This window comes from Malaya genurostris, chromosome 2, assembly GCF_030247185.1.
Source record: "Malaya genurostris strain Urasoe2022 chromosome 2, Malgen_1.1, whole genome shotgun sequence".
NCBI lineage: Eukaryota > Metazoa > Arthropoda > Insecta > Diptera > Culicidae > Malaya > Malaya genurostris.
The window spans coordinates 302,209,692-302,222,897 of record NC_080571.1 but is presented as its reverse complement, the minus strand read 5'-3'; the positions used below and the strand labels follow the sequence as shown (position 1 = coordinate 302,222,897).

The 13,206-nt window shown below is 38.3% G+C and overlaps 1 protein-coding gene across 1 annotated transcript; it reads left to right on the top strand.

The window, feature by feature from the left end:
* Window positions 1-6,035: 6,035 nt before the first annotated feature.
* On the top strand, window positions 6,036-12,968 carry LOC131430846 (tetratricopeptide repeat protein 8). Its single transcript, XM_058596075.1, has 4 exons — window positions 6,036-6,916; window positions 11,569-11,723; window positions 11,817-12,671; window positions 12,739-12,968. The coding sequence occupies exons 1-4, from the start codon at window positions 6,736-6,738 to the stop codon at window positions 12,949-12,951; spliced, it is 1,404 nt and encodes a 467-aa protein (XP_058452058.1). The 5' UTR covers window positions 6,036-6,735; the 3' UTR covers window positions 12,952-12,968.
* Window positions 12,969-13,206: the final 238 nt, after the last annotated feature.

Genomic DNA, 13,206 nt, shown 5'->3' with positions numbered 1-13,206 from the left:
GATTCTCGAACAAACAAAATTCCAGGAGCTAGGAATCGAACCCAGGTGCGATGCTTGAAAGCGTTGGTCAATCGATTTTCTTTGAAAGCAAGTCGAAAAAAAAACAGTCGTTGAAGAAAAATTGTAGTGTAGGTAGATTATTCAGAGCGCCGCGATTTTCGTAGCTTGATAATTGAAGACGGTTCTGCCATGGAAGTCGTCGTAGCGCAAACAGAATGAAACATTTTTGCTCTCGTTCGATTCGATCGATGTGGACGTTGTGGTAGGGTGCCCAGAATATCACTCCAAAAAGACGTAAACTGACTTTAAGAAATACATATAATCTAAGTCCCTGGTGTTGAGTTTGATAAGTCCCAAACTGCGTATGCCTTTGTCGTAAATAAAGAAAATCGTTCGGTGAAACGAAGATTACGATCGAGGACGATGGCTAAATCTTTAACAGCAGAAATGCGCTGAATTGGAACAGTCATGATAGAGTATTCAAATACGATCGGGCATTGCGATCGTGAAAAGTAATTCCAATGTATTTTTTAATGTTTATACTCATGCCGTTTCTGTCTAATCAGTCAATAACTTTGCCAACGTCCATCTGTAAGGCACAGCAATCCACAAGGCTAGTAATGATGCGATACACTTTGAGACAGTTTGCATACATTACTTTAGATGGCGATAATTCTCTACATAGGTCATTCACGAACAGTACAAAAAGTAATGGTCAAAGATGGCTTCCTTGGAGAACACCTGATATAACGTTGAAAGAATCTGAAAGAAAAGATCCTACACGAACTGAATCCATGCGACTTGTGAGATACGAAAAAATACAATTAGTCAACCAGTCAGGAAAACCACTACGCCTCAATTATTCTATTGCGAGCTGAAAGTTTTCGAAAAATCGACGTACAAAGCATCAACTTGTTGTCGTTTTTCGAGTCTGTCAATCAGTGTAAAAACGTAGCTCATCATATTAATCGTTGTTGACGAAAATTTTTGGTAAGAAACTCAGAATGAAAATGCCTTTGTAGTTATCGACGTCCTGAACGTTACTAGTTTTATGAAGCGGAACGATTAAAGCTTCTTTCCACTTTGACGGAAAATAACACTCAACTAAAGAACGATTTAAAAGCAGCGAAGCCGATAAAGTTGAAGCAGAAGAGCATTCTTTTAGAAATGAAGGTGGCAGCCCATCCGATCCTACTCCTTTTGATCCATTAACACGTTGCAGATTGGTATACACTACACTTGCCGTGAACACAATCTCTGGTAGATTCAGATTATACATCGGTAGGCTATTCAGGTACGATTCTCACAAAGGTGGTTATTACTTAACACACTTTGAAAGAATGACGCGAAAAGGTTTGCTGAACCCAAAGCTGCTGTAGACGAGTGATTTCCGTTGAAAACATTTTCAGGAATTCTACGATTCCGACGATAAGACCAAAACTGTTTTGGATCAGATTTGAAATTTTTCAGTCGAGAAATATAAATCCGAAAACACGATGCATTGAGTGATTCGAACTGACGTTTCAAATCTCGCACGAGTAATTTATCATTTTCCCATTTTGTCCAAAAACCACGTTTTCGAACCTTCCTTAGGCGGTTCCGAAGGTTGCGAAGCTTACTGTTCCACCAAGGTCGTCCGGTTTTTTTTATTGAAGTATATGTCCTTTCCGAGGAACGAGATGTTGGAAAATAGAATCTAACTTACGGTAAAACTTTTCAACTGCTGGAAGGTTAGTACATCAACCCAATTTATACGTGGAATTTCAGCATTCAATTTATGATAATCACACAGATTGAAATCGTAATCAGTAAGAGTTCAGTCAATAAGCAATAATTAAGTAAACCGTATTTGACTTAAATTGAGTCAATGAAATTCAACAGTTGACTAAACATAACTTTCTATGGAGGAGAATTAAAAATTAAATGAATTCAATTCCGATCGTCGTGCGCTTCTGGACGTATTTCGTGAGCTGCTGTGCCAGAAAATATTGATGGTTGTCGAGCCTTGATTTCGAAAGATGACATGAACAACACATGAACTACCATCAGATTCACACATGCATAAGTATTAGCATGAACTTCTCAACTCAAAAATGGAATTTACATACAATGAAAATATGTACTCGGAATTCTAACTGAAGCGTGTTTCATTAAATACTATTTAGAAATTATTATAAATTAAGCGATTTGTAGTGGTTCAAGCCATTTTTCGATTACAGCAAGTTTTTCTTTTTTCGATTACACAGTGCAAAAAAAATGCGATTTTTCATTTTATAAGATGCACATTAATGGATCATCGCGGTTCTCGTAAATTTACATTCAAGAACATGTAATATTGCGAGTTTTTAAAATTCCATGGCATGATGTTCAATGAAATAAAAAAAAAAATTAGAGGGTTGTATTCAAGACACGACCGAGCACAATAACATTAAAAATGGAACGTTTCTAGGGTTTTGTTCGTATGGGAATGAAGATTTAAGTATGCAAACCGATCCGTTGACAAATTAAAATATTTTTAAGCTTTCAATATTGAAGTTTTAAAATCATTTGAATGAGGAAAATCCATTAACAAATCATTGAGGAACAAGCGCTGCAAATTAGATCCGAAAAATCTATCGCCGATAATTCTGAATTGGCCTGATAGTTTCCAGAGAACCAAAATAAAATACTCAATTCAAACCAATTTTTCAATGGTATGCAATTGAAATATTCAAATGACATTGTCTCATAAGTTTAAGTTAAATGTTTCCGAATCGATTATTTGTTGAATTGTATAAATCCATCAACAAATGACCGAGTTATAAGCGTTCAAAATTATGACAGAAAAATGTTACGCGATTAGTTTTGCATGTTTTAAATTGACACCCAGCCTCGGGAAGCGAAGTAAGACATTTTTAATGGCAAAATCGACCAAAAATTTGCTAAATACATGGGATATTTCAAAAGAATCGGTAACCTGATTCGGTTCTTCAATAGCTAGATGATATATAAGATACTCAAGCGAACACGGTGTTGCACAGACAACAGGAAATTTCACCAACACATAATGCAAAAGCGACAATCCAGCAAGTGAACGCATATACAATCCAGTCATCAGCTCACTGGACGAGCTACTTGTTTCATTCACAGTCAAACATCAACTAGGCAAAGAAATATTGTGCAACATATATTTATAGATTTCTCTTCATACTACGCACAGCGATGCGGTGTTTTTTATGCATGACGCAAAGCCTCCTATGCCGAACAAGAAGTTGACGTCATTTTGTACAACAGGGATTGGTAGATGAAAACATAGGTCGATTCTAACCATTTTTTCAATAGTATGCTATTGAAATACTGAAACGACGTCGTCATACATGTTTAAGTTGAAAGTTTCCGAATCGATTGGTTGTTAAATTATAACAATCCATCAACAAATGACCGAGTTATTAACGTTCAAAATTATGACACAAAAAGGTTACGCGACTATTTTTGAAACTTTTAATTGACACCCGGCCCCATATAGTGAAGAGTAAGGCATTTTTAATGCCAAAAACTGAAAGCGGCACTATGGCGTCTTAAACCTAGAATCATTGGATCACAAAGTACGTCTATTAATCGACTGAGCCATAGAAACACACATCTGCTTGACTGGTAAATGGTCGCACTTGCTCTCCGAATTCAAATTAGAGTCGAGACCAGCAATATTCATTTTTATCCAACATTACGTCATAGCAAATGAAATTTTAGGTCATTTAATAATTTGGGTCTTTATGAATTGCATTATAAGTGGGATTAGGTCATCTGCATAATAAACATTTTTTGTGTGTAGATGGGGTACTGCATCACTATTAATTAAAACCAACATTTCAACCGAGACCGGGTACGACGTAAGGCCTAGTTTAATACATCATTTGATTATTTTTTTTATTATAGAGATTTTAGCCTTCAGGTCTTTCGATTCTCGAACAAACAAAATTCCAGGAGCTAGGAATCGAACCCAGGTGCGATGCTTGAAAGGCATCGACTTACTTATCACCCTACATTCGTCCTCTTGGCTTGATAGAATTTTAATGTACTCCTAATTCCGGTTTTTTAGTTTCGAGTCGTATAGAAAAGTCCTATTTGATTCTCGAAGCAAAAAGAAGATTTCAGAATTAAATGGTGTGGTTCAACTGAAATTCCAAAAGTTCCTAAAGTTGCTGCCTGAAGAGTCAGAAGATAAATTCACATAGATTTCTCAAATATATCTTATAAACTAAGAATGAATTTTATTAGAATCTAACATCTGAATCCAAAATTTGCGCGCGTCTAACGTTTGTTATTACTGTTATTAATTATCAAAGTTTTACGTCGTCGGTTTTACTCTGCGTGAAGCTTCATGAACCGTGACCTCACGATTTTCTGCAAAAAGTTTATTGTGTTCCACTTGTGGTACATAACGCCGTGACATTTATTGTTATCGTGAATACATATCAAATTATTCAATTTTTACAGAAAAGTTGACAGACAAAACAAATTTCTTGCCGTCTTGAAATCACTTCCAATTGATCTGTGGGATACATGAACTAATTTTTGTTTAGTTACATGGACCACTTTCTAATTATGATTATTGTTTGTTACATGTTGTTAAAACGGTGCGATTCTACAAACAAATCTTTCGTTCAGATCCGTAAACATTCTCTGCATCAGGCTTTCTTGAAAGTGACTTTTATAACATAAGCGTGAACATAAAGGATACCGTCGGAAATTCTGAACAAAGTTCAGTTGCAAAAATGGAAAATGTTATCCTGATCACTGTTGCTGCTGACAACGGGTCAATTCAGTTTGGTATCTCTCCTGACATTGTTCCATTGACATTCAAAATGCCAAAAAAGTTGTAGAATGTCTACAAGGAAAATCGTCACAAGACAAACGAAACTAAACATCGAAAGTTCTTCAATTTGGGGCAGAAAAAGAGGGAGAAGTACTTTTGCTACAGACTCGGTACAAAGAAAATTAATAGAAGAAAAAAAACAAAATGAACTGCAAAATATGAAGCAAACGAAGTAAAGCTAAATAAAAGTAGTCGCATGTCATAATATATATTACACGAAATAAATCTAATTATGTTGGAATGCGATTTTTCGTTCATTGATTATAATGAATATCGAAGAGAAAGGTTTGTTTTCATTATTCGTAGGTGAAACATATTTTGCCCCTTGTAGTTCAAAAGATACAACAATTAACAAAATCCTCACAAAAAAAAGGGGAAATATGAAATTATATGCAGTTCTCGTTTCATTGATTAATTAAAGTGTCCCAGATCTTTACGGTTTTCGAAACCTAATGCCGACAAAAGTTATATATTCGAAAATTGCGATTAGTTTCCATTCAAATTCTACTGTAGTTCAATATAAAGAATACCATATAAATTTAAAGGCGATTTTTGTGTGATTCAGAACAAATTACCGGAACGTTTGTAGATATATAGAGACATAACTTGAATTATTAATTACATTTTAACTATAATAAGTTAAAAAAAAGTGTATTCAAACTTGAGAATATCTATTCATCGAAGAATTAGACACCTCTAACTTCTTTCTCTGCGTTAACATCTATTAACAGCGAAGCCCTGAACCTCTAACGCTTCAAAACGCTAACTATGTTGCCTCTACTACTCTCCACCAGATCGAACTACAATATGCTTTCAGTTTCGCCATAGTCAGCGGTAACATACCACACAGAGTGGTGAGAGTAAAACTCAGCTCTCATTTTCCGCATTCCATTCGTCGCGCGAAAGGCAGCGTTTGTGCATATTCCGCCTCTCACGCGGGTTGAACATGGCGACGAGGCATACTTCCGATCGAGGTTGAATAAAAGATATGCCCATATATCTTAACTACATTTGCTTGAAACTATGATAGCAGCCAGTATAATTTGGGAAATTGAAAATAGCAAATATTTCATTGACAGATCAACTTTCACCGATGTAAATCTGACAGCTGTAAATCGCCATGGTAACAATCAAATGCAAACATAAAACAGCTCAAAACAAACATGCCTAGGAGAAGGATTCTACTGCTTGAATAATCCGCTAACATCTATCGAAAATTATTTCTAATTTTTGCAATCCTTGTGAGAAATTTTCAGGTTTCGAGTTCTTCTTTCAAATAAGGAATTGTAACAGTTCAGCTAGCGCAAATCGTCGTTTGTCAGGTCAAATCAGTGCGTGAGGCAAAATTACAGGAAACGAAAACCACCAAAATCAATTCATTGTCAAAAAAATATGGACAAAACACTGCCCAAGTGAGGTGTTTCTCGAATTAATTCATCTCGCATCCGTTGAGCGAAACCAAAACCGGGAAGTAAAAAAGAACGAACAAGTTGCAAATTTAAAAACATCTACATTTTTGTTCACCGTAGTCGTCGTCGTCGTCGTCGCCGTCGTCATCGTCGTCCCTTTTCTGGACTTGACTGCTCTGGAGGCAAAAAGTGGTCGAACCGGACCCCAAAAGTATTCCATTCCATAATAAAAGATTGCGCGAAAGATTGCAGTGAAAATATCGGAAGGAGAAGTGGTCCGTGGGGCCCTGCTGGCGAAGAATTTGCAGCGAAATTAAGGGAAACGGACGCCGGATCCAGCAAAAAGGCACACATAAAACGAGCGAATCTTACGAAGCTCTCGATTTGTTTTTTTCCCTCTTCAACTGGCCAACAAAAGACCACATCGGAAGGACAAGAAAACCACGACAGTCCCGGGAAGAAAATTATATAATGGACAAATTTTTTGCAGCTGTATCATTATTTCGTCGTCGAAAATATGATGAGTGTATCGAGGTGTGCAACGAGTTGCTGCAGAATAATGCCCTTCATCAAGGTCCTTGGGAGCTGAAGATGCGATCTATGACCCAGCGAGTGTACATCGATGACATCGAGGCAGACGACGATGTGGCAGGTAAGCGGGTTTGGCGAACAAACGCATCTGTGTGTGTGTTTGTGCATGGTAAGTGGCAATGGCTCGCTCGGCGTGTAAGCTCGGTGGCAACAACAACGGCACATCCCACTCCTGATTTACACCCTGCAGCACTGCAATCCAACTCCTGCTGCACTATCTGCACTTTCGTATCGTACATTTATTTATGCGCTCTGGTAGCCAGCTTCGCTTCTCTGTTTAATCTTGATTATTATTGTACATATTTTTTGGTGCTTCTCATTTTTGTTACGCGAACGTGGCTTCCCAGTGCTGTTTTTTTTTAATTTTATTTTTTTCTGCTTGAGAGAGTAATTATACGAGAAGACGTGTCTTATACTCGCAGGATTTCCGAAATTGCGATGTAGCACAAAACTGATCGAGGGTTATGATTATCGAGCTGATTATTGGACGTGTCATTGGATCGAGAATTTAGATTTATATAAAATGGCTTCGTATAAAGTCCCTAGGCTTTGGAAGATGACCAACAGGGCGCGTACCCCGTGTGGCGGGTGTGAGTGGATATCAATTTAGTTCCAGACTAATTGCAAATTTGGTTTTGACTGGAGACTCTTGAAATAGACCTGATTGTTGGTCAGATGATTTCAAGCTGATCACCTTACGCCTGGAATTGGTTACCAGTGCGAACTTCGAACCTTCGAAAGCTTATAATTACCAGAAATTAGGGTAAACTGATATCCTATTGATCTATGTTCTAACTTTGCCGGCTCTGATGCGGGGTTTGAGTGGTCCTTAATTTTCGTGTAACATTGACATAGTCTTCAAGATGTCTCTAAAGAGTTACGATTCACGAGGACTATTCCATCCAATCGCATATAGTAGTATATGTAATTCTTGTTTTAGACTTCAGTGTTATCGTTTGTAGAATACTTAGTGCTTTCTCATTCATCAATTACATCAAAAGCGTAGATATGCTTATGCAACTTGTGATATGATAGTGGTATGTCATGTTTCTTTACTTTCCAAAATTCATCTATCTCGATGCGAATCTATGTTTAACAATTTTCTTTATATTTCTTCAATAGGATAAAAAAAAACAATTTTAATCCACTCAATGGTGCGAAGGGTGCCTTTCGCCTTAACATTTCACGAGAAATCGATGCAAGTTTTATATTGGACATTTTGAAAAACGGAACCGGAGTCCGGAGACTGTCGCAGTACGTTTTAACGACCACTAATTGGACGGGCCATCATATACAAACAGTTTTAACATCTGTATTGAAAATACCGTGCTTTTTTATGTCGTCAATTACTTGAAGATATGAATTAGACATTTTTATCTTTCAACAGCCGGAGGTCGGATTTAGATAAAATCTCATCGCTTTCAATAGGGATAGTACCCGACTATATCCATTTTGACTATTGATTATAGAGACAAAGTCTTTGTTTTAGTTCGAGTTGTTTGGGTTACCTCTCACGATCTATTTCAATTGAACCAATTATTCCTAAACAATCGAACTATGCGAAACTCTGCACTTCTATTATTTTTGAATATGAAATTCTAGCTTAATAGGGTATTATTTTGTGATTGGATTTTTAATCAGTTTTGGTCACAACTCTGTGTAAATATTTTTTTTTTGTGAGATCACTACACCATTGATACGACATTACTGTACTACCGGCTGTAAAAAGGCGGGTGGTAATGTCAGAGACATAACTTGATGTCGTGAATACGAAAACAACTGACATGTTCCTTAACACTTCCGAATATCAATTAGTTGATCAATTGTATGAATTATGCAAGAATTCCCCTTTTGCACATTTTTCGCAAAAACAAAGAAGGCTTCACTTGATCTAGGTTACTGTGAATTTCACACAGCGAAAAGTGCAAAAACTGATGATATTTCCCTTCGATTTGCCAGCACGATATCCTAACAGTTCTTTAGAAAACTTTTAGAACCATTAGAACGGCTGATTTTGTGTGATGCTCTCCACCGTTGTCCTCGTGTCGTTGTTTTTTCACCAATGCAAATGACTGGCAGCTGTGACGTAATCGCTCTTGTCGGAGCGATTACGTCACAGCTGCCAGTCATTTGGCGATAAAATCTAAACTAATCCAATTTTTGTTGAGAGGTTTGTTTTTACCTGATTTCGTTTGTAGCTTTTTCACTAATGGGCGGTCCTAACGGCTATAAAAATAGCAGCATAAGAATTTTAATTTCGATATTTCATTTCGGATTTGCATTTCATTGGAAGAAACTATTCGGATGCTGTACGGGATTCATTCCTGCCTTTCAGAAGGACCAAATAGTAGAACTCACTACGATATTAAGCACTGTTCGGAACATTTTTCTCGAACGATTTGTTGTACAGCAGCAGATATTTTGTTCTCTTCCTCCGAACGCGTTCTGATTAGCTGGTGTTGACATGGGTCAAATGAGACAGGTTTTTCAATAATGTACTATTGAAATATTTTAATGCTGTTGCTATACACGTTTAAGTTGAAAAATTTCGATTCTATTGGTAGTTAGATTATATAAATCCTTTCACTGATCACTGAGCTATGAGCTTTAAAAATACGAGCAAGGCAAACGCGCCTTATGAATTATCCTCTTTGATACTCGTTTATACCACACTTTTCAGGAAAGTTTAATTTTGAATTATTCGAGGTTATGTCACACAACTGAATATTTTATCATAAAATTGTGATCATATTTCCGATGGCATGTAGCAAAAATTATTTTGATTCGTTAGATACAACACGAGATATTCACGATCAAAAACTTATCACTCTCTCAGAAGGTAAATTTTGAAAAGGCACCCCATAGTAAAGTAAGTCGTATTCACGACAAAATCGGGATAGACTAAAATCCGTCGATTATTCCGTGAACGTTTGATTTATTTGTCTTTGGGTTAAACGCTATGTTTAAGATGCTCCCGTGAAGTTTATAACCAAACAGATATTTTTTGCGACCGTGCTTAACAAGGACGGATGTAAATATAGTTTAGACTGCGAGGAGGATCTATTCATGTTATTATTTTGGTTAGAGAGTAGATATCGACATTACTTCGTATCGCGTAAGACGTTGTTGTTCGATTGATGACGATCAAGTGATATCTTGCCAGTATAACGGCTGTCAGAACACAATGAAATAAATATATGAATCGATAGCGAACCTCCAGACAGCCAGCTGTCCGGAGTTTCAAGAGTTTCGGAAGAAATTTCGTTTTTTAGTAGGAAGCTCATATTAATACAAAACGCGATAACATTGCAACGTTTTGCCGGTAGCCGGCTACCCAGAGCAATAAACACATGATTATATTATAAGTAATAAGTAGATCACATTATCCACCAAGACAAATGCTGATCATTTCCTCGCCCCATCTTTCCTGTGACACTTGTGGTGATGCAGATAATTCCTCGGTCACTAGTAGCAAAAAATGCTCAGCATGATCTACGACTCCCCAAGTAGCATGCATTTGGTTTAATATGCAATTTCAACTGGTTTCTGATCAATCAAGGGAAACTCACGGACGGTCAATTAGCCTAGCTAAAATTGAACCTCCAGAATGACCTTTGTGAAAAATGGCGACCCGAAAATGCCCGAAATAACTTTTGAAATTCCAATCATATTTAAATGTTAAATGCCAAGAAATTATCCACCAAATAAAAAAATAAAAAAATGACCATTTCATAATTTGGCATGTGTTTTATAAAAATGTCGAATCAGCAATCTCTTAGAAAACACACTTTATGTTTACGTTAGAGAAAGAATGTTATAATGACACTATTTGAATGACAAGAGACATTATAACTCCACTAGATGAATCAGGTGCGCAGAGACGGGTCTCGCACCCTTAGCTCCTTATATTCGGGGAAATCGTTTTTCCAATTTGGCTACCCAACATGCGAAACACATGAGGAAATAGCTCAATTGAACAGAAGACGGCACCACGCAGTTCAATTAACAGTCCGTGCCCCTATGGCATTCTACCCGCTAGGCAACAGTCTTATTCACCTTCTGCCTCCAGACACTGGTTTGAGATTTTTTGGGTTGACTCTTTCGCTTTTAATCCAAGTAAAAACAGTTCCACTATTTATATTCTCCATTGAGAATTCGGCAATTTATCAAACGACAGTTCTTCCATCTTTGATGTCTTGGTTTCAATTGCAATTTTTGATGTATATTTTCCATGGAACATTTTACCGGGAATGTTCGTCGCACATCTGCCTGAATCTGATATTGGTCCTAAATAATTAATCTGTTCAAAGATTATATTTTACAGCTTGCAGACATTACTAATATGGCATTTGTATTCCGAAACACGATCCCCAAGAAAAATTCAATCTGATCCCTGATTATTGATTTACATTTATTCGGCCCAATGCATCCTGCTAGATGACTTGATCCGCTTGCCGTATCGCTCAAAAAGATTTGCATTCCTCATCTCTGGCCACAAATTCGACCGTATATCGTACTTATTTTTATTTTTTTTTAGCCTGCGCTCATTGCGTTTTATTGCACATCTTTTCGCGTTCATTTTTTATGATTATTCTGCCTGCATCGCATTAGCTATACTCGCTTCGTTGCATGCATACATTTATCGGTTGGGAATGCGAAAATGCATTTTAGCAAATTATACCTGAAATTATGTACATTCTTTCGTGCGCGCAGAGGATATTTTGGACACGCAGACCATCGCAACAGCTCCACGACCGGGCACCTCGATCCGGACAGCGGCCGTGACTTCTGCAACGACGGTTTCGGGAAAGGCAACGGCAGCTGGTTCTCGGCCCCGAACTGGTACTGGGAGACCAATTACCGGCATTGTAATCAAAATCATATTAATAGGCTTTTAAAAATGATCTACTGATGTGTGTTTTTTTTTTTTGTTTCTCTTTTTTGGCTCTTCCTTCTGTCAGTCTCGCCCGGGAACGCTTTCGCTGCAACGACCTGGATCCACTCTTGGCAACAAATCTGCATTGAAAACCGCAAGAACCGCAGGATCTGCCAGAAATATACGACTGGGATCAGCTTCGATGTTTGCCGTTGGCGATCCAACGGGGCCACTGTTTCACATCTCCCGGTTGCATCCGGATAAATACGCCGAGAAGGACTCTATTTCGAAGCCACTGTTCCAGTATCTGTACTACCACGAGGGGGAGATCCGGAAGGCGATGGCACTTTGCGATGCGGTTCTGAACAATAAGCGATCCGCTGCCGGCTGGTGGTGGAATACTCAGAAAGCCCGCTGTCTGATTACCACTGGAAGTCCCCGGGAAGCGGAGCAGTATCTTAGAACGGCCCTGGCTGAACTGTACCATCCAGATACGGTGTTACTTCTCGCCCGAATCTACATCAAAATTGACCAACCAACGGCCGCATTAGAAATATGCAAAAGTTCTCTCGAAAAGCTGCCCAATGATATCACTATCCTGACCCAGCAAGCCCGAGTTTTAGAGCTGGTTGGAAACCTTTCAGCCTCGGTGCGTCGCTACCGGCAAATTTCCCAGTTGGATGCCATGAATACTGAAGCTCTGGCCTGCATAGCCGTTAGCTATTTTTACGGAAACCAGCCGGAAACAGCGTTACTTTACTACCGAAGAATTCTGTCTATGGGAGCACACAGTGCCGAACTGTACTGTAACATCGGTATCTGCTGTTTGTATGGCGGACAGTTGGATCTGGTGTTTCCCTGCTTTCAACGCGCCATTCGGATGGCAACAAGATCGGATCTGAAAGCCGACGTATGGTACAATTTGAGTTTTGTCGCACTGGTGAGTGTTGTTAAAATATTTTAAATTATGGTAGAATGGCCTAATCTTTCTGGATTATCTTATCTAGACTACCGGGGATGTACATCTGGCCCGTCGTTGCCTCCGGCTCTGCATTGCCACCAATGCGTCTCACGGACCCGCACTGAACAACATGGCCGTGATGGTAGCCCGCCAGAAGCAATATACCAAAGCCAAATCCTATCTGATGTCGGCGAAAGCCGCCTTGCCAAACTGCGACGAAATTTTGAATAACTTAGAATATATAGAAAATTTTGAATAAAATCATGGCAAAATCGACGACGGTGTCACTTAGTTTTGAGGATTCTGTTGTCGCCGTTTGTTTCGTTTCCAACTTTATATTCCAGAAAATAATAGTCAGCGATGCGAATCGGGCTCAAATTTCGTCTCATTATACGGCTCTTCGTTCCAGATCGAATGTTTGCTGTCCCTGTCTCTGAAAGCCAGAATCGCCATCGCCATCGGAATGATCTTCTCTGTTGATGGACACTTGGGTGTACATGAAACTGGAAAAATA